Source organism: Lissotriton vulgaris, chromosome 3_1 (assembly GCF_964263255.1).
Source record: "Lissotriton vulgaris chromosome 3_1, aLisVul1.2, whole genome shotgun sequence".
NCBI classification, from domain to species: Eukaryota; Metazoa; Chordata; class Amphibia; order Caudata; family Salamandridae; genus Lissotriton; species Lissotriton vulgaris.
The window spans coordinates 1,578,469,427-1,578,491,476 of NC_141689.1; the positions used below are offsets into that span (position 1 = coordinate 1,578,469,427).

The 22,050-nt window shown below is 43.5% G+C and overlaps 1 protein-coding gene across 2 annotated transcripts in view; it reads left to right on the top strand.

Annotated features, from left to right (window-relative positions):
- The window catches only part of PLPPR1 (phospholipid phosphatase related 1), a 641,269-nt gene that overhangs the window by 483,007 nt on the left and 136,212 nt on the right, over window positions 1–22,050 (top strand). For both annotated transcript variants that reach the window (XM_086962070.1, XM_086962071.1), the window contains exon 4: window positions 13,202–13,390. In XM_086962070.1, coding sequence (XP_086818196.1) covers window positions 13,202–13,390 — 189 coding nt within the window. The remainder of the gene's footprint in view (window positions 1–13,201; window positions 13,391–22,050) is intronic.

Sequence of the window (22,050 nt, forward strand, 5' to 3'; positions counted from 1 at the left end):
CTTTTGAGTTGGGTAACAATAAACATTTGTTATTCAGCGCCAAGATGTCTACGGGTGAACGTGTGCTTTACAAATACATGTTATGTTATGTTATGCAGATGATGCTCAAATTGTGTTTCATTGAGTTCATGATCCTCTGAGCAACTGATACTGCAGATACGTTTGAGAACCAGGAGTCAAATAGAAATAATCGTTTGAGCCTCAATGAGGGAAAACACAAACTCCTTGTAGTTGGTTTTAGTTACTGAAGGAAATAGCCCAGCAGCCTTTCAAAGTGCCTTTGGGAGGCTACTTTCAGGTGATTGACTGAGCTACCATCACAAAGGCTACTCTAAGCACCAATGTAGACTATGGGAATGTTTTAATAAGACCCAGTAAAATAAACATAAACCTAGTTAATTAAGATCACCGTGACTGTGGCGGTGGCCAACCTTCCCTCATACTCCCTTATTTTCTACATTCTTCTGAGGTTTTGTTTGTTGCCAGTTGCCACACAGATTGAGTTCAAATTCCTGACAATTGCTAATAAATCTGTGCTTGGAAGGGCCGCTGACCATCAAAATCAACGTGTTGCATCTTACAGCCAGGTAAAGGCCCTCAGATCAGCAGACACAAATCAGCTCACTCCCCCAAGACAAGACGGAAAGACCAGCAGGTTAAGCCTTCCCCAGTTTTGCATGTACACTTGGGAGCACAATTTAAGTGATCTACTTGCAGTATGTACAGCACTTTGAGCCTCATTGTCCATTCGAGTGTGGTAAATTAATTCAATATTACCTCATCTCAGAATTTCTATACTTAATAATCATAATTTCAGTCAAAGCAAGGAGAGGAGTCCGTGGTGCTCGATTCCAAAAAAAAGGGTCCAGTAACTCGAGTTAAGGGGAGAGCTCCAGCACCAAGCGGGTACAGGAGTGGTCTGCAGCTTTATTCACACATCAGAATATTTATACAGTTTTCAGTCAATAGGCAAAAGAAGAAAAGAGAAGTGACAAGAAAAAGGGAAGTGACAAGCAGTAATTTCCAACAGATGTGTCAAGGTAGGGGCGTGTCTTGTGTCTCGTGAGAGGGCATATGATGTGTGGAAATGTGTTCTCTTTCAGTTGAAGGCCCTTACTCATTCGGGGGTTTATCTCTGGCTTACAGTCAAGAACAGGAATCATCTTGTGTAAAACAGGAACTATCTTGCTGGTTCTGGGAATTGGCTGAACCACAAGAGTCAAAAAGAGGAACTATCTTGTGTAAAACAGAGACCATCTGCTCTCTGGCTTGCAGTCAAGGACAGGAACTATTTCTTAAGACAGGAACTGTCTGCTGGTTCTGGGAATTGGATGAAGCACAGGAAGGGGTGGTCAATGAACTAAGATGCCAGGTGCAGGGTGTCTTACAGTTAAGAAAACAGGAACTATCTGCTGCTGGTTCCCAGAATTGGCAAAACCACAGAAATGTGTGGTCAATGAACGGGGGTGCCAGAGGCAGGGTGTCTTGCTTGTGGGTCTGAAGACAAAATGGATGTCACACAAAATGGGTGCTTGTCTGAATAAAAAATGGCTGTCAGGCAGAAACAGGGAAATGATGGGGTACAATTGTCAATTTTATTTCCACATTCCCTCCTTGCCCACGAGTGTACCTACATTATATCTCAATTTGCATGAGATCATCTATACATTCTTGTAGCATAATTCTTTCCCTTTCTCTCTGCTGGACAAGTGGTTTAGGAATGCAGTTTGCAGCGCATAGACCGCACAGGGCAGGACCACATTGGATGCAAAGGCAGCATCCAGTTATTATCAGGAATATTATACCTTCTGCTGACAGCAGTTGCCATCCACAGGACGATATTATCTTCCAGAACCAATCAGACCACGTCTAAGTGCCAGGTTCTTGATGTAAACTTACGGCTATCTTGTGTAATTTTGTTATGGCTGTGTATACAGATGGGGAATTATCAGGAATAAATATACAGCAGCTAGAGACTATAATTTTACAGGCTCCGCCTCTGTCAGCCAGGATGATGTCAAGGACAAGGCGATTTTGGAGAGTAACCAATCGTATGGTGGACTCCTCCAGGGTTAAGCTCCCCAGGGCAGACGCCGTCTGGTTTACAACAGCCTCTAAGGTCCTTGCCAGCCTGCGTATAAGCTTGCTGTTCTGTACAGGGCCAACAAAGAAGAAGAACCATTTGTTAAAATCTGTATACTGTTCCCATGAGGTTTATGTTTGGTCAACCAAGGAGGTATCAATTGTTCTTTTATGTCTGACATGGGGCACCAGGAGGTCTCGGTGGTAAGTGGATGGGGCCACAAAGACAGGGGGTAAGAGGAATGCTATATAGCAAGTTCCCCCCCAGTTCAAGGGCAGCTGCACATAGGCCGTTTGGCCACAGACGAAATAAGTATGGCGAGATGCTAGAAATGAGGACTTTCCTCTGGCTTCAAAACATATAGTGGTATGACAGTCACTGTGCCCTAATGGAACAGAGCCATTTTTCTGGATGCACAGGTGTCCTTTTACTGGTGAGACCGAGATGGAAGGGGTACCAGCATTCTTTTTAGGTTTGGTATTTAACATCTTGTAGGACATGGTCATGTTCCCTTGCTTGTATTCTTCACTTTCTAGGACTGCACCTGTCGCCTGAGGATTTCCATCCTTATTTGGGTAACAGGCAGCATTAGGTACCTTGTTTAAGTCCCCCCAAGGCCACCCATTCTTGCATGAATTATTTCCGTCAGGGTAGGAGGTGGGGGTAGTATCGTCAGCTGCTATTAGGGCGAACCAGGCTTCACAAGTCCCATTATAGGAAAATGGAAAGGGGAAAAGAGGCATCCCTCCCTTTTTCTGATGAGGTGGGAGGCGGCCACATATCCAGCAATGTGTGCTATTGCTGGCCTGATGAGTGTAGTGTAACATCAGTATAAAGGTATTGTTTTGCAAGGCTAGTCTATGGGCTTGTTCATGAGGGGGTAGGTCATGATATGTGTGTTCCTGAGTGCTGTTGGGTGCATGAGAGGTGTGTGGTGTTGGAGGAAAAACAGTGTGGAGGATCCAACCAAGACACGTCATAATGGTTATGAAGAAAAACAATATCATTAAACATATGATAGAACCACTACGCAAGTTCTTAAAGTTCTTGTTTCTGCGTTTCATTCTATCTTTTTCCCACATAGTCAAGGTGTTTAAATCCATCCCCATGCTCCAACCGCTTCACCACTGGGCCTGCGCCCAGTGGACTTAATTAGCCAGAGTCCCGATGGCAGACCTCAACTTTGATTTATATTCTTGTTGTGGGGTCAGTTCCAAGGGAACAAAAGATTGTTCTGTTACAATGTCACTAGGGTTGGCAGCCTCGCCGGCAACAGTGTCTCTTTGTCCAAAATATTTCCGGCAGTGGCTCGCGTGTAGCCAGCCCTTCCTGCCTTCGACCTTCACCGCCGTCCGTGTGGTTAGGAGCGGGAGCTTCGGAGTCTTCCACCTGGGCTGAAGAGGACTGGTCCTGTCGAAGTTTCTTATCATCACCCAGTCGCCGGGTCGGAAGGTGTGTTCTCCAGGGGCGGTTTTGTCAGGGAAGGCTGCAGTGACCTGTGAACGACAAGATTGGAGTGCAGACATCAAGGAAGCCAGGTAATCAGTCAATATTCTGCTGTCTACATCAGTAATATTTTTAGGCATTGGCGTACCCCACATATTTGGTGGTCTGCCAAAGACCACCTCATACAGAGATAGACCAGTTCTGGAATGTGCTACCATACGCATGTAGAAAAGGGCAACCGGTAAGGCTACCATCCAGTCCACGCCTTTGTCTGTACATATCTTGGCCAATTTTGTCTTCAAAGTCTGGTTGTGTCTCTCTACTAGACCTGCTGCTTGAGGATGTCTTACACAGTGAAATTTCCAAGTGTACCCTAACAGAAGAGACACTTGCTTCATGAGTTCAGAGGAGAAGGGATGGCCGTTGTCTGAGTAGATGACGCGGGGCAACCCATATCTCGGGAAATATTCTCTTACTAGTTGCTTAGCAGTTGTCGTTGCAGTGTAATCTGGGACGGGATAGGCTTCTGTCCATCTGGTCAGAGCACATACTACAACTAGCACATACTTGTGACCTCTACATCTCTCCATCTGGATATAGTCCATTTGGAGAACTTCAAATGGATGGTCAAGGGGTTGAAATCCACCCTGCTCCACCTTTGTGCCTTTACCTGGGTTGAACTGATTACAAATCATGCATGTTTTAAATTTTTGTTTGGCTGCAGCTCTCAAATGTTTGTTGTGCCATATGTTCTGTATGCTGTCTAACATTGCTTTTTCTCCCAGATGCGCTGGTCCATGTATGGTGTTTATTATAACCTGTACCATAGCATCCGGCAGAAACCATACTGCTCTTTTAGGTGTCATCCAACCCTGATCTGTAAGGACCCCTCCTTTTTCCTTCCATTCTAGCAGTTCCTGTGGTGTGGTGTGACTTTGGACATCCTGGATGTCAGAAAAGGGGTCTCGTATTGCGTATTGGCGGTGTAGTATATTCAATTCTGTGTTTGCTGCTAATTTGGCTGCACTGTCTGCGGAATCATTTCCTTTTGATATTTCATCGGTTCCTTTTGTGTGTGCTTTACACTTTAATACTGCAACTTTTGCTGGTAACTGACTGGCTTCTAGGAGGGCAGTGATGAGTGTAGCATGCTGTATTTTAGACCCATGTGATGTGAGGAATCCTCTCTCTTTCCACAATGTGCCGAAGTTGTGTACAACCCCGAAAGCGTACTGTGAATCAGTGTAAATGTTTACTGATATTCCTTTTGCTAAGTGACATGCTCGTGTTAGTGCTATGAGTTCGGCTGCTTGTGCCGACAGTATCTCTATCTTGTGTGCTTCCAAGGTGTTTGTACCATTTGTGACGGCATAGGCTGCTGCTAGTTCTCCAGTGGGGAGTCTCATGCAAGAACCATCAACAAAAAGTGTCATTTCTGCCTTAGAAAGGGGATTATCTTGTAAATCTGGTCTGGGTTTGGTCACTAAATCAATTACGTCAATACAATCGTGAAGTTGTTCAGTAGGAGAGGTCAGTGGCAACAGTGTTGCTGGGTTTAAAATGTTGCATTGTCTAATCTCAATATGTGGCTGAAAAAGCGTCATCTCATATCCGGTGAGTCTTCCTATTGTCAGATGCTGTGTTTGCGTTCTGTTTAGCAGAAGTTCTACAGCGTGTGGGACCTGGACTATCAGATGATGTCCCAATACAATAGCATCGCTTTGTCTAATAGCTTGTGCAGTAGCTGCTACTGATTTTAGACATGCAGGTAATGCTTGTGCTACTGGATCTAATGTACTTGAAAAATAACCACATGGTCTATGTCTGTCTGCTTGAAGTTGGCTAAGGACTGATAGTGCTGTACCTGAGTTTTCTGTTACAAACAAGGTAAAATCTTTGGTGTAATCAGGTGTTGCTAACACTGGGGCTTGACACATAGCCTTTTTAAGAGACTGAAAAGCTTGCGTGTGTTAATCTGTCCAGGGTAATTGTGGAGTAGCGCCAGCTTCGAGTGTTGTCAGCTGCACTAATGGTTTAGAAATGAGTGCAAATTGCGGGATCCACTGTCTACAATATGAGGTGAGACCAACAAAAGCTCGAACTTGTTTCTGTGTTGTTGGTTGTGGTGTTTGTTGTATGAGCTTGATGCGTTCCTGTGTAAGCTGCCTACCCTCCTTTGACAGCAAGTGCCCTAAGTATGCCACTTGCTGTAAATAAAATTGGAGCTTACCAGGGGGAACTTTATGGCCATTTGCAGCTAGGAATTCTAGTACTAGTAGTGATGCTTCAGCACATGCTGCGTCAGATCTGGCCGTAATGAGGATATCATTAACATATTGTAGTATGGCTGTATCCGTGGGCATTTGAATAGTATCCAATTGTCTTTTCAGCGCTTGGCTATATACACTTGGACTTTCGGTGAAACCTTGAGGAGCTCTTGTGAATTGGAAACTTCGTCCTTGTAAGAAGCCGAAAAGGTATTGACTGTCTGGATGAATGGGTATACTGAAGAATGCGTTTTTTAAGTCAATGACAGAAAAATGCGTTGCTTCTGCATCTATGGCTGTGAGTAAAGTGGAGATGTCTGGTACCACAGGGTGTTTTGGAATGACACATTTATTGAGCTCTCTCAAATCCACCACTAGTCTGTAGACAGGTGGTGTTCCTGGTTCCACTTTTTTATGAACTGGTAAAACAGGGGAATTGCAAATGTTCGAAGTTGTTTCTTTAATCACATCTGACTGTATTAGGTCCTGAATAATTAACATTAATGCTTGTTCAGCTTGAGGTGGAATTTTGTACTGTCTTATACGTGGTAGTTGGGCTCCTTCTTTCAGTGTACCCTTGTGAGGTGTTATTTTCATACATCCTACTGAGGTGGAATCAGTGGCTCAAAGGGTGTGTGGCAAATCTTTCAAACGCTCGTCTAATTCTCTACTTGTGTAGTGGCCCATAAAATTTCGTAGAAATAATCTGACATCTTTAGGTGAGTAAACAATAACAGCTCCTAATTCTTTCAATGTTTTTATACCAAGCAAATTTTCTGGACATGATTTTGTCAATATAAAATCTGTAATTGTCGTGAGGGGACCAACCTGCAAGGGCAGTGGTTTTGACGTGGCGCTTGTCACAGGCTGTCCGGAGAAACCTAGAGAAATACTTTTTGAACCCGAGAGAGGAGCCTCTGGGACCTCTTGATGGCTTATTGTTGTTTTACTGGCCCCAGTGTCTAGTAGAAACCTTCTATCCTCCCCAAGAAGTCGGACCTCTATAAATGGGCCTTTCTGATCTACTGGGATGGGGATTAGGGGCAGTTTGTCATCTTCTCTCCCTGGGCAACATCATGAAAAATCTGGGTAGTATTCAGTGTAGTCGCTGTCTATAATGTTCATTTGGGCCATTTGTGTTGTCGGTGGAACTGAAGGTGTTGAACTGCCTTGGGAAACATTCTGTTTTGGCTGATATGGACGAGGCTGTGTCTTACCAGTAGCCAAATTGTGCTTTAAGACAGGGCAGTCTTTAACGAAGTGTCCCGTCTTTTTGCAATAATTACAAGTGCTCTTCATGTTTGTCTGGCTACCTGGTGTCTGTTGGCGCTGGGGTGAAGTTTGGGCTACTAATGCTTTCATCTTGGTGTCTTTCATGCGTTTCTTATCATTTTCTTCTTCATCCCTAATGCGATTTTGGTGATATTGTAGCATTTGTAACACCTGTGGTGGTGTATGTGCTTGCCAGGTACTTTCTACTTTTAGTACTCTTTCCTTAATAGCTGGCAAGGCGTTGTCTACTAATTTGGAAACAAACAGATGCGAGTAAGCTTCGCTTGTCGGCGTAAGGCCGCTATTTACCGCAAAACATTTTTCAAGTCTGGTGTAATAATCTCCTATGTCTTCACCATGTTTCTGTTTGCAGGAGGAAATGGTATCCCAGTCCTCCTTTTTCACTGTCAGTAACTGTGGTAGCACCTTTAAAATAGTTCCAAGAAGTGCTTTTAGTCTGTCACCTATACCTTGACCTGCTACTCTAGTATTTTCGTCATTCTGAAGTTCGGTCCATCTAATGTGTTCACCTGCTACTTCCCAATCTTTTTCTCTTAGTTTGTCATATATACCCGATGGCAACAATAATTTCAGAATTGCTGTGATATCAGAAAGAGTATATGTTCCCATCATTAATACATCTCCTAATTCTTTAAAGAATCCAGCAGGATCCTTTGAGTGGGAGGGAACCATCTCTTTTATCCTTAGTAACTCAAGTTTTGTCAAGGGTACATAAATAAAAACGCGTTGTAGTGCGCCATTCGTGTCAGCTCTGGGGTGGACCTCTCTCATGGGGAACTGGCGTGTTTGAGGAAGTCTATTAATTGGTCCACAAGTATTATTGAAAGATTTATATTCAGTCGTTTTCTGGTATTTCTGTCTAAAATCTATAAATGTGTTAAGAAAAACTGAACTATTGTGGAGGAACATGTTATCAGCGCAGTCAGAGAGAAAATCTTCGAGTCTTGGATCATGTTTAAAATGAGTGTCATTGAGTGTGATGAGATGTTGTACCATGTAGAGACCTGCTAATCTTTGGTGTGAGCATGGTAATGCTAGAAAAAGTTGGGCTATGAGATCATTGTCATATATCTTATATTGAGAGACCCATAGAGTCGCAGTTCTGGCTATTTCCTCCTCCTCCGATGTAAGCGGAGGTTCCTGGTCTAACTAGTAGTCTAATGCATTGGATGTATTTTCAAATAACTCATCTGGAGATGACCGTTCAGAGTGACCTTGGAGGAAAGTAGGTGGGGGTGTGTGTGAATTAGGGGCGGAAGAACAAACGGGTAGGACTTTTTTAGTAGGTTCAGTAATTTCCTCCTCAAGTTTCTTATTCTCTTCATTTGTTTGCAAGTTTTGCAGAATACGGGTCACCTTACGGGTGAACCTGTCTAGTGCATCATTTATAAGTTCTAGACTAGTGTGGTCGGATGCGGAATCTAATAAGTCAAAAAGTGAAACTGGTACATTTCTTTCCTCTGCTTGTATGTGTTTTATGAAAGGAGGAACCTATACATGTGCATTTTTACAGGGTGTGATCTTCTTGTAGTCATAGCGTTAATGGCTTGTGAGTTCTCTCCAGTACGAAGAAACTCAGAGGCCGCTTGAAGAAACGTGTCAATTGCTGGTAGATGTCTTATTTCTTTCCAGGAGTCATGAAGTATTTTACTAATTTGGCCCGCCTCCCCTGTGTTGCTCGGAGTCGGGTCATAGGGGCAGTCGGGAATTGTTTTACCTAGGTCTGGACCTACGGCACACCCTTCTGGAGTGAGAGGTGGTGCATTATGTTGTAAAAGGGGTGGCGGAGGCAGAGGGTGTTGAATTACTGGAACCTCATATGAAGGTGGAGTATCTAAGAGGAAATTGGTGAAAGTATCCTCTGGTGATGGGACGGTAGGTTGTGTCTTAGATGGTGCAATGTTAAGGTTTTCAGGTGCAGATGGCAATACAGGATAAAAACCAGTAGAAATGGCTGATTGTTCTCTTTTATTCCTTTCACTAACTACTTCTTTCCCTATTTCTTGTAACTGTTCTTTCTTGGCCTGCTCTGACATTCTCTTACCCTTTTCAACTTTATGCAATTCCTTCTGTTGCCTCCTATGGGCTTCTTTTCTCCATAATTCCACTGAGTCACTTTGTGACTGGCGGACTCCCTTTTTCTTCCACAACTGTTCCTCTAATTTTATAATACAATCCATGTCAAAAGTACCATTTTCAGGCCATCTATATCTGTGTTCTAGGTCTTTAGTATAATCCACCCATAAATCACAATAAATAATTGCACCAACACCATGTTTTGCATACATGAAGTGTCCTGGAGTATCCAGAGGAGGAAGGGGAATTTCCTTCTCAAGAATACTCCTTTTGGTTGCTATCTTACGTATTGTTGAGAAATTAGGCATGATGGCAAGACTTTTCAAAGATTTAGAATTGAGAGAAAAAGAAAAACAAACAGAACATATATCTTTACCGTACCCACTAAAGTGGTGAGTCCATCTTTTTTACTAGTTTAGCAGTCCTCACAAAATAAGTGAGAAACCAACAAAAACATGTATCTTTACCGCACCCACAAAGTGGTGAGTCCGTCTTTTACACTAGTTTAGCAGTCCTCACCAAAGATAGGTGAGAAACCAACAAAAACATGTATCTTTACCGCACACACAAAAACTGTGGGTTCGTCTTTATACTTTTCAGCAGTGCTCACCGAAAAAATAACTGGAAGGCCTCTTGAAGATCTTGAAATGCGCGCAGCTTCTAAGGTGGGACTCGCAGAACCTCGGACACGTCTCTTCACAGGTTGGGCTCTGGTTCAGGACGTTCTGCAATTTTCCTCACCGCCTCGTGTGGATGCCGGGCCACAGTTGGTCCCCCTCTTTGCCTCGAGGGAGTTAGCGGAAATTCCCCGCGTTGTGCACTTTGAAGTTCGTCACAGGTCAGGAGGGGACAGTACCGGGTCCAATATCGCCGGCGGGTGGGGAAAAGGGAACGTCCCTATTCGGGCGCCAATTAATGTGGTAAATTAATTCAATATTACCTCATCTCAGAATTTCTATACTTAATAATCATAATTTCAGTCAAAGCAAGGAGAGGAGTCTGTGGTGCTCGAGTATAAAAAAAAAGGGTCCAGTAACTCGAGTTAAGGGAAGAGCTCCAGCACCAAGTGGGTACAGGAGTGGTCTGCAGCTTTATTCACACATCAGAATATTTATACAATTTTCAGTCAATAGGCAAAAGAAGAAAAGAGAAGTGACAAGAAAAAAAAGGGAAGTGACAAGCAGTAATTTCCAACAGATGTGTCAAGGTAGGGGCGTGTCATGTGTCTCGTGAGAGGGCATGTGATGTGTGGAAATGTGTTCTCTTTCAGTTGAAGGCCCTTACTCATTTGGGGGTTTATCTCTGGCTTAGAGTCAAGAACAGGAACCATCTTGTGTAAAACAGGAACTATCTTGCTGGTTCTGGGAATTGGCTGAACCACAAGAGTCAAAAAGAGGAACTATCTTGTGTAAAACAGAGACCATCTGCTCTCTGGCTTGCAGTCAAGGACAGGAACTATTTCTTAAGACAGGAACTATCTGCTGGTTCTGGGAAGTGGCTGAAGCACAGGAAGGGGTGGTCAATGAACTAAGATGCCAGGTGCAGGGTGTCTTACAGTTAAGAAAACAGCAACTATCTGCTGCTGGTTCCCAGAATTGGCAAAACCACAGAAATGTGTGGTCAATGAACGGGGGTGCCAGAGGCAGGGTGTCTTGCTTGTGGGTCTGAAGACAAAATGGATGTCACACAAAATGGATGCTTGTCTGAATAAAAAATGGCTGTCAGGCAGAATCAGGGAAATGATGGGGCACAATTGTCAATTTTATTTCCACACGAGGGTAGTCCTGATGCAGGGTCCTTCAGCAATCAATCCCTTTGAGATTCCAAGATATGTGCTAACTCTGCGGTTCTGGCATTATTTACCTGGACACTTCACTTGATGAAAGTAGACAAAATGTCCAAGGGAAACTCCATGGGAAAATGGGAAATTGTGAGGGTCACTACGTGTAGTGTTCCTGACAGTGGCTTAGCTGAGGGGTGTGTGGGGGCAGTCCACCTGGGGCTGCACATTTTGTGGGGAGGTGGGTGAGGTGAGCAATTTCGGCAAGGGCAAGGTAAGTTGTTTTCTTTTTTTTACATTTTATTTCCCTCATCGTCTGTCAACTCTTCCGCCTGTGCCCCCCTCCCTTACCTGCACCGGCCGTCACTGAGCGCCAAACTCAGGATCCTCCCTGGGCTGCAAAAGCTCTAGCTACGCCATTGGTTCCTGACTCCTCCAGCAAATCCTTCAGGATGCATTCAAGATCCAACTCAGAATGACACAATTTTCCCCCATGGAGGTATTAATAAACCTGTCTGTAATACACAGCTGGGTTGGAGAAACAGCAGAGACTCTCTGTGCCTGAGTGAGTGTTAAACCAGCCTGCTCAGGCCAATCCCCGCACTGCTCTCATGAAACATGAGTGCAGCGCAGGGATTGCACAGGCAGTCTCTGGTGCTGTCCCAGTGTCTGCTGGGACCCAGAGCAGAGGAACAGCGAGGCGCGATGTAACGAGCAACCCTAGGGATGTCATTTTATTTTTGAAAGATTAACTCTCCCTGTGCTACCCCCACTATGCCCCCTCCACCCGCCTCACCACTTTTTGTCTGTGTGTCAGATTCCACTGCCTGAAGGCATATCATGGTGCATTATTTACTAAAGTATGTTACTTGCTTATTCTCAGTGCACCAGTGCTACTCTTGATAATGTGGTACAAAAGAGGGTGGTGATGGATGGAGCATCTGAACCAATCAAACACTCATACCCAGTCAACAGATCTGGGTTTAAATCATCACCGTTCTTTAGCCCACTCTACCACCCCAGTTCAGACATGGCTGTGATGGATTAAACCCAGATCTGTTGACTGGGTGTGAGTTCTTGATTGGTTCAGATACTCTGTCCATCACCACCCCCTTTTGAACCCTTGATAATGTGGCAGAACAGGCATTATTAGGTGCCCGACTAGCAGAGTAAGGTTCTGTATGCATCCAGCTTCGCAAGGGCTGTGATGGAGATGGTGTTTCATGCTGTGGCGGTGGTACCTGTAATGTCATAGTAGTGCACAAGTATCTACCATTTGGTAATGTCTAAAATGTTTGTTTCTGGGTTGCACAGAAGCACTTTATTTATTGCGATATACTACGATTTCTCCAAAAAACGGGCCCATCTCCCTGTATCCCGTTCTTGTTATTTTAGGGCCTCACTACGAGGTCCCTGGTTTTGGGCCAGTTAAGTCAAATGTTAAGTCTCAGGTACTGCTAACTCCAGGATCGGAGTTAACGCAGATTGCAGGTGGAACCCTGAGGAGTTATCTGTGAAATGCGTAATTTTGTGTCCTATTCACACTGTAATTCCTCATTTTGCACCATGCCTTGACTGGAATATTTCGGTCGCTACCAGCCCCATCAGCTATAAAGGGGCCGTCCTGGGTAATGTTTCTTAAATGATGCCAGATGTGTTTTTGAGCTCTATTGTGACATCATTCACTTCAAGTGGTCACTCAGAACGCTTGCCTTAATGGTGAAGTTTATACCCAAATAGCAAAAAAGATTTTAAAAGGTCTGTCCTACCTTTATTTAACTTTGACTAATTCTACTGATCTGCATTGCAAAAAGCGAATGTGAAAATAAAAAATAAATGATCATACTTCTGTTACAACTTAAAACTGCATTCAAAATCATTGTAGTCATTCAATCATCGTCCATCTTACTAGTGACATGTATGTTTCGCGGCTGCCCCGCTGAACTTGCCCAGGATGCGGTGACCCGGGAACGGCTGGCACCAGCAGCATACTCATGCCCTTGGATAAAGAGGGTGCAGAGGGCACCTTTCCCTGGGCAAGCACAACTGCGCATCCACTTCAATTGTATATGTTCATTACTTCTCTTTGCCAAAAGATTTCTGCAACAGATGCTACAACGCAGAAAACCCTTTCGCTGATTATGGCAGAGCTGCCTGGGTGGTGCGAGAAGAAGGCACAGTGGGACTAGCGCTGCTGCGAGCAAAAGGCACGTGAGCTTTGCCATTAATGTCTATCCCGCCATGTTGTATTTTCAGCTCGTCATCATGGCCGGAACCGTCCTGCTAGCGTACTACTTCGAGTGCACGGACACGTTCCAGGTGCACGTCCAGGGTTTCTTCTGCCAGGATGGGAATCTGATGAAGCCGTACCCGGGCTTGGAAGACGAGAGCTTTATTCCTCCTCTGGTGCTTTACTGCGTGCTGGCAGCAACTCCAACAGCAATTGTAAGTGTTAGAAAATTGATTGCCATGTTTTATGTGTCACTCTTTTGGCTTGTTATCAGGAGGCGTCAAGATGGTGTATGATGGTAGAAGAGATGATGTAATGAATTCCAATCTGTTGACATACGCTTTATTGCTTTTGCATGTTTTTCTGTTATCTTACAGTTTTATATAATTTGCTTGCGTCTCTTAGTGTTAAATATTCTCTTAAAGCTGCTGGTGTTTACCAGTGAGGGACATGAGTGGAACATACCCAGCCTCAATCTTGGTACTGAATTTTGTTTATGCAAATTGATAAGGGGCAGGGCCAATTTACATTTTGTGCTTCGGCTCAGACGAGAACAGAGACAAAGCAGGCTTGGTGAGGGTCGCCCGGGCTTATAAACCTCCTGTCCCTTCCTGCCCAAGACCCCCCCCCCCATGTTGTGCACACGTGGTCCAGGTCACCCCTCCCTACTTCAGGAGAGTCCCTTTATCTTGGACAATCTACAGTCAATCCAACTCGAAGAAGTGCGTAGCCCCTGGGAGAGAGCAAAATATGAGCCTGCAGTGGGAAATCTCTCTGCCAATCTTTTCCTGGGTGCAATGAAAACTATGGGCCAGTGTGTTCAAACTCTCAGTGAAGCTAAGGCCATCACCACGCTAGTCTCTGGTAAGGGCTACAAGAGTTTGGTGGCAACTAAAAATTATACATTTTCAGTAGGAAATTTCCTCTACCATACTATCCCTATGTTGGAGGAAATTCAGGCTTTGAATCGTCCCGTATTTAGAATTTTCTCCAAAAATTGAAGGATGTTCTTTTGTGTTGTGTTAAGTGGAGAATGGGAATCATTGATGTACTGCACAACCACAAATTCACAAGGCCACAGGCCGAGGGGTACCTGGAGGAAATTTGCATCAAATGTGTTATGTACAATTAAGTATTTTATTCATCTTGATAAATAATGCATCGCCTTTCACTGCTACTTTCCAACACATATATTTGGTGCTTACTCCTGTAGTCAACTTCCCTCTCCCATTGTTGATGTTTTGTGATTTTCTCTCATCTCCTTCCTAAATACCTCCTATTGGATTACACCTCTCCCATATGTTTCCAAATATTTACCCTCCCCCTGCCCTCTGTTCCTGTCCAAGATACACAATTTTTCTGACATTAACTAAATTGCCTTTTGCCAACTCTTCATACTTTTCCAAAATAGTATTTTTTAATTTTCTATCAGGTGTTGCATGGCTTTTCACCATACAACATTTCATTACATATTTAAAGGAGCAGCTACAAGAAGACGTCGCTTAAATGTATTCTAGAACTATCTAAATGATTCCTGGAAGTTAATATTGTAAACGGAGATAGAATTGTCATGCTAAATATGAACGAGGGTCCCTACTCACAAATAACAGCTTCACAATTCACCAATATGCCAACAGTACTCAGCTCTACTCAATACTCTCATTCGGTGCAGACATCCAACATCTCAAACACTGCCTGCACCTAATTCAGGAATGACGGTCTAGCGAATACCTGAAGCTCAAGCCCACAGAGAAAGAGTTCCTGTTATTTGCCAAGAAAACAAGCAAGAAGTAGGAAAAACCTGGCTCAATGACACAAACTTTGATAGCTTAGAACGTCAACTTTAGCTGAATGCCCAGTCACTTGGATTCAGCCTGGATACCAACCTCACACTCAAGGAAAACAAAGATGGACTGATCCAAGTACTGTCTAGTAAAAAGTGTGAAACTGTCTCTTCCAGAAAGTAGATTCTGAACTGTTACTCAAGCCCCCGCACTCTTGCATGAGTATGATGGTAACACTTAGCTCCATGGCCTCCGACCCTCCTCGCTGGTTCCCCTTATAGGTATCGTACATACAGTAACTCATCTTGGGCCAAAATAAATATGATCATATTACTCTCCCGCTGAGGGAACTCCATTGGGGGAAACATCCTTAACAACGAAGTGTTTATCACTACTTACCTGAACAACGAATCCTGAACAACGACTTTCCTAAAGCACGACTTTCCTAAAGCACGACTTTTCTTAAAACGACTTTCCTAAACCACGAGCCTCTCCCCTCCGCTCATTCTGTTAAACGATCCTGCCAGCTTGGTAATACGTGGCAAGTATCTGCTGAGGCATTGCCAATAAATCATCCCATGAACTTTGGGCCTCAGGGTTATGTAGAGGCTATGCGTGGGCAAAGACATCGGGGAACAAGCTGTGAAGGAATTGTATTTACACTTAAGATGTCAGTCATATGTATTGAGGCAAAGTATATTTTCTGTGTTTACAGGAGGATGGCGCAATTCGTATAAAGAAAATAATCGGTGATGAATGGTCTGAGGGGGGCCAAAAGAAGGACGTGCGTCAGTTTATTATTGTTGTTTGAGATAAGATTTTATCCCTGGCTCTTCAGAAAAACAAGGCATTCAAAGAATGCTTTTGGCAGAAGATGATTGGTAGAGCTAGTTTATATTTCAATACATCCCTGGTCAGTGCCATAACACGAGTAAAAAAGCAATTTTAACTGAATTCTTTAGCACACACTACAAAGTAACATTTCAATACATATTCAAATAATAAAACGTTGTCATCTTCAAAACAACCCTCATAAATTTTGATTTTAATGTTTACATTTTTTTTTTAATATTTTAAATGATTGTATCTTATATTATGAAAACATATGTTTTGCAGAACAAATCACATCATTAGGGCATTATTCCTATATCTGTCTAAACATTTAAATGCAGTTCTGAGAAAAGTGAAAAAGAAAAAGAACTCTTAGCACAAAACACATCAAATAATACAATTTTGAATCACACACAGAAGTATTGTTATTACAATAGGGCCATCTATTGGCCAGTCTCTAGATGGATTAATTTGTGGTTTAGGAACTCGTTGTAAAGAAAGTAGTGATTTGGCATTGGTAGTTGTTAAGCATTCGTCGTTAAGGTATTCGTGGTTTAGGCAGTAGTTGTTAAAACATACATACCTCCATTGGTTCTCCTTACCAGGCAGCACAATCTTCAAAAGCAGCTGCATCATTTACAAAGCCATCACAACCCACTGTGTCGCAGACAAGCTCATAATCTGTGGTGGCTCTCATCACTCCTGCAGCCTGGACACCATCAGAGTGCGGACTAAGAAGTGTAAAAATAAGAAACAAGACAACAGCCCTTTTCCAACTGTACACAGAGGGTCTGGAACAATATCAATTTAATCCATCAGGACCGGCTGTGAGGATTTGGATATATTATATGGCATGGCTATGGGGCCTTCTCTCGGAATGCACTCACAAAAACCATCTTGGATCCAATCAGGCTCGTTTGAACAACCTTAAGCTCAACCCTGGGTAGCTATGGCTTTCGAACAGCAATCCTTTCACAAAATAACTTAGTGTAAAGCTTTTAACAGTGCAAAACAACGAATTAAGAATGTCACAAAGCGTAAAAGAAACTGGACACCAATTCATAAAAATAGATTATATTTTCATGAATTTATAGAGTACTTTTGAGCAAAATCCACCAGAGTTTTATTACGTTTAATGTCAACCACAAACAAGCATTGGTCAATCAAAAGTTTGGTACCTTATCAAAAGTTTTGAAACGTTTCAAAAGTTTGTAAGAGTTAGTTTGGCTACTTCGGCCTGGCTTGGGTGACCAACGCTGACAAAATGGTGGTCTTTGGAGGGGACGGGGTGGCATTGGAGTTGATTTGGACAGTCAACTGAGCACCAGAGCGCTTTCAGTCCTTTTCAGCCTGTACAGCACGACCACCATAGACGCTAATGGAGTGGTCCTGGAGCTAGGAATGCAGGATGAGAAGATGCTCAAAGGATGCTCCTGTTGCAGGGCAGTCAACGGGGGTGCCTTTGTGGTAATTCCTCGATCCACGGGTGATGTGGGACAACTTGGCCACAGTGGAAGGGGTCCCACGACATCCTTTTCGAGACAGTAGAAGGCCAGCTGCGGCTGGTCTACCAGCCTCCGAACACAGCAGTTGGGGTGAAATCCTTTGGTGGAGGGTAGTATCCCTCTTGGGAGACCAATGTGGACTCTGATGGCACTCAGGTGCAACTTTTGGCCGTTGAGTATCTGTCTCTTTGGGAGCCCAGTGGCAGCTAGCGGTGAATCTTGTCCATTGGCTAGCAACTTGCTGGTTTGGGCTTCCCCAGCTCTTTTGTCCCTGGAGCTGGTTACAGGGTGACATACTATTGACGTCACTGCTTCAATCTATTGTCGGGAAACCACATTTTCCTGAGCCAGGAGCCACAGGCACAGTCCTAACTTCGCTAGTCAAAAGTGCTGCAGGTGCAGTCCAGCAGACAACGTAGCCTCTCTTTGTGCAGCCCATGGGCAACAGGGCAGTCCTACTTCGGTCCCTATTGCAATCCTGATGGGAACTGAGGTCCAGGGTGCCATATTTGACCCAGGAAAGATCCCCAAGGGGAGATCCTGGTCACTAGCCAATAAGCTATCAGGTCCCCTCCCCTTGGGGATGGTTTTCTGGCAATTTGTGGAGCAAAAAAACAGGGGTAGTCTTAGTAACGCTACTTCTCAAGGGCTAATATGCAGGGAAAAGAAAACAAATGAGAAGCAGGGACAGATACAAATATTTTTAGTTTTTTAATTCTAATGATTACATCAATTAATCATTGAAACAGCTCGATTATTTCGAGATCTTCCTTTTATTGGATCTCTCAAGTATTCATATTTCATCCAGACTAAAATAAAGTTACTGCAAATATTGATACAGTAAACATAAACATTGCTCTATACAAAGATTCAACGAAATAGGACAAGACATTACAAAACTCAAAACAGACAAAAATCTCATCATATTAAACAAAACTCCTATCTTCCACGTATCTATTTGTGGGGCGTTGTGCATAAAAGTCCTGTACAATCACTCTGAATGTTAGTCTCTTGGGTTAGTGTGTATTTACAAGCAAAATCTTTGGATCTTAACACGACACACAGTGTGTTTGGTACATTCAACAATCCATGCATAGGCTTTCCTACAACTTAGGGTGGAAACTAGTATATCGGACATGCTGAGATACTAGGACTGTATTGTTGTGTAAGTTGATACGCTTTCCCCGATCTTGCAATATGGCCTGTCAGATGAGTGGTGTAATATAACTCTATATTAATCTGGATGAAATATAAATACTTGAGAGATCCAATAAAAAAAAAGATCTTGAAATAATCGAGCTGTTTCAATAATTAATTAATGAAATCATTAGAACTAAAAATAATTGTATCTGACACTGCTTCTCATTTGTTGTCTTTTCTGGCAATTTGTAGCAATTGGCAATCCCAGAGTGCACTTTTCTGACCACTTTCAAGATGTCTGAACCTCTCCTCCACTGTAAGGAGCTTGATAGCCCACCCTGGAGGTGTGGCTACCTGATGCTACATACCCATGGGAAAACAGGTTTTGGGGACCGTTTTTCAGTCTCTGGTCCTGTCTCTCATCAGTCTAGAGGAACAAAAGGCAGCCCTTCAGGACTGTTATCACCATTTGGCCATCGAAGGCGGCTTCCCTTTTGAAGCTCGCCTTTTGGGCTAACACCCTGAGTGGCTTCCTGTGAATGGGTTGTAACACCTCACCCTGCAGCAGGCTGTATTTGAGCCTAAATCTGGGAGTCATTCACAGAACCCCCCAGGTGGGCTGAAAGTGCCTATGTGAGGCTACTGGACTACCTGGGTCACAGAGTAGCAACTTTACAAAAGGTACTTTAGTTCAATGGTGACAATAAAGTCAGCCTGGGAATCAGGTTGGGTTTAATGCCATGATTAATTTGATACTTTAGAGTACCCAGTTAGGTAGCTCCATTCAGAAGTTAGCCAGGCTTTGGTGCCAGTCTGCCACCCTATATTAGCCAATGGGGCTACTAACTTTTCCCCAGCAAAACGACAATTTGAGTGGTTTTTCTCCAAGTGCATATATAAATATACATGTCCCACTTAATAATATACAGCTCCCTGTCGTAGGGCTCTTCAGGCCTTACTTAGGGGGGGACCTTCATTATTTGTTAAGAGAAGGGGTGACTTTGCCAGTAATGTTAATAGATAAGCGGAACTGGCAGAGTGATAACTTCCCCTTCAGTCTGCAGTGGCAGGCTGGGAGCCATTTTGTACTTTGGCGCCCACAGTGTGGAACAATCACTTTTTCTCAGAGACACGTATAAACCATAGCAGTATGCAATATTTCTGGTGTTCATATGCATGTAGCATTCCTCTGCAATAGTCCAGCCTATGAGATGGTCCATCTTAGGTGTCTGGCAGTGTTGAAAAGTCTGAAATCTACTTCACGGCCACGAAAATTTAAATAGGGACCCAAAAGCACAGTAAACTACTACACTATGTTCGAGGTAAGGCTTTGATTTTTGGTCTCTTTTCAAAGTATGTTAATCTTGTTTCGAATTTTGGACCTGTCAATACGGTCAGATACAGAAAGGGACTTTCATTAGCACTGGGCTAGTGCAGAGGAAAGACACCCATAGAGAAGTTGTATCAAAGGCAGTGTAAGAAAGCCAGAGCATGCTGCAGTATAAAATGTACTGAAATTAATCTTTCTGTTCATTGTTTTCTGCCGCTGTGTTTGTTATGAGATTCTTTTGTAAGATTTACTGTGTATTTGGCCTAGTCTCAAAGTTGATTGCCCCTGTTTGCATGTCGCAGCTGCTACCATTATCAAACACAGAAGAAGGACTGTCACTTGGACTAGCTACTGCTGAGAGAGCTACCTGCAGAGATTCCGCATCAAGAGATAGTGCGAGATAACCAGGAAGGAAAACAGTGATTTTTTTGTGTGTTTTTTTTTTAAAAGCTTTTTTATGAGCTAAAGAACTGAATGTGACAAAAAGTATTTTTGTCAGATGTAAGGTTGTCCCTCATGCTTTCCAATGGATATACTTCCCATGAGACAGAAGTAAAACAAATCAGTCAATAGCATTCGGTAGAAGGATCACTTTATGTGTATGTTAAATTATTGATAACAAAAGGTCTTGTCTGCAGCTGCGCCAAAAAGCCAAACCAAAATACCTCTAGAATTCTCCCGTTTTGTTTGTGAATACAAACAACCATAACTCATCCACTAATTCACTACTCATGACCTCACACACAAGGTTCCATATGATATCACTGATGACATCCTGGGCGACATCACCAATCATGTCATTGACAATATAAATGATTTCACAATGGACACTCAATTACTTGTTTCCATATGTTTTATTATTTACTGATATTACAATATTATATACTCTAAATTATTACTGTCACATACTGCTTTAGATTCTGCCAAGCCCTGCTCGCAAACCACCAAGTGGACATAACCCTTTGTACATTGCACTCATGTGCAATGAACGAGTTCAATGCAGGACTTAACCTTTGGCCAGGCTGTGTTCCTTCCCAGCCTTCATTCATTTGCAGTAGTGGTTGATCACCACTGTATCTAGTTTCCTGCCCCCCTCCCCCTCCATGTGGACCAAAGCAAATACGCATGGCTTTGACTATGCAAAGGACAGACTGGACATGGTCCCTGGCCTTTATCGAGGCCCAATGCACAAACACCTTGTGGACCTAGGCCTCGCTTCCAATTGCCATATTACCTTGCATCATTTACTCCGAGTCCAACAGCATAGTTGAAAAAACAGCTTTGCATTTTGAACACATTGAGTAGAGCAGTAATGATTTCTAATTTTATAACCTTTTCACCTTCAGTGTAAATGTATCCTTTCGCCTCGCAATTTTAACTTCTGTCATAGCAAGCTGGACTCAGGCTTGTCCAGGGCTCTATAACCCCCACCCGTCCCCTCATAATTGGTAGCCAAGTCATCAGGGCACTCCACTATACAGTGTCTTAAACAATGATAGGTCTGTAACATGCTCTGGATGTCTTACTTATAACGCCTTATTTTATAAACTTAGGGTCTCATTTACAAAAAAACTGCATAGGGCAGTACTGTACATCTTTGCACTGCCTTATCCCAATTTGAAAGGTCAGGAATGCACCGTATGTATGAGATACAGTGCATTCTTGTCCTTTTTAGACTGTGCTGGGTCACAATTTTGTGCCTAGCGCAAATGCAAGCACACTTGTACTGCGGTGCAAGGTAGTCTTCATTGTTGGCAGGATTGCTTTTGTGCAGGAAGGGTCACCTGCACAGTGTGGCTCACTGGTTAGAGGCGGCAGACCCGAGAACAGAGGACGGCCCGGGACCAGGGTTCGGTTCCCGGCGCGGCAGGTTTCTGGACCAGGGTCAGCGGACTCGATAATTCTCTCGCCCCGGTGCCCACTCTGATCAGCGATCACACTCGGCAACTCTGGGCATTAGCTTGCCTCATCTTCACTAACGGCCCCACCAGACCGCCGGGGATGCCTGGTCTCACCCTGGAGATACCCATTAAGGGACCATCTCTCAGGGAAGCCAGGAAGGGTTTCGCAGCGGTCGAAGCGCCTTGGGACCCTCCGGGTAAGTAGTGCGCTATATAAATGCCTATACATTTACATACATTTACATTCCTGCACAAAAACTATCCCTGAAGGCGTTTTCCTCATTCTATGTGTGCTGCATAATGCAGCATAGATAGAAAGAGGAAAAAACAAGGAAAAATTAACACATTCATTCTCGTTAATCCTGTTCTGGGGGACATAAGGTA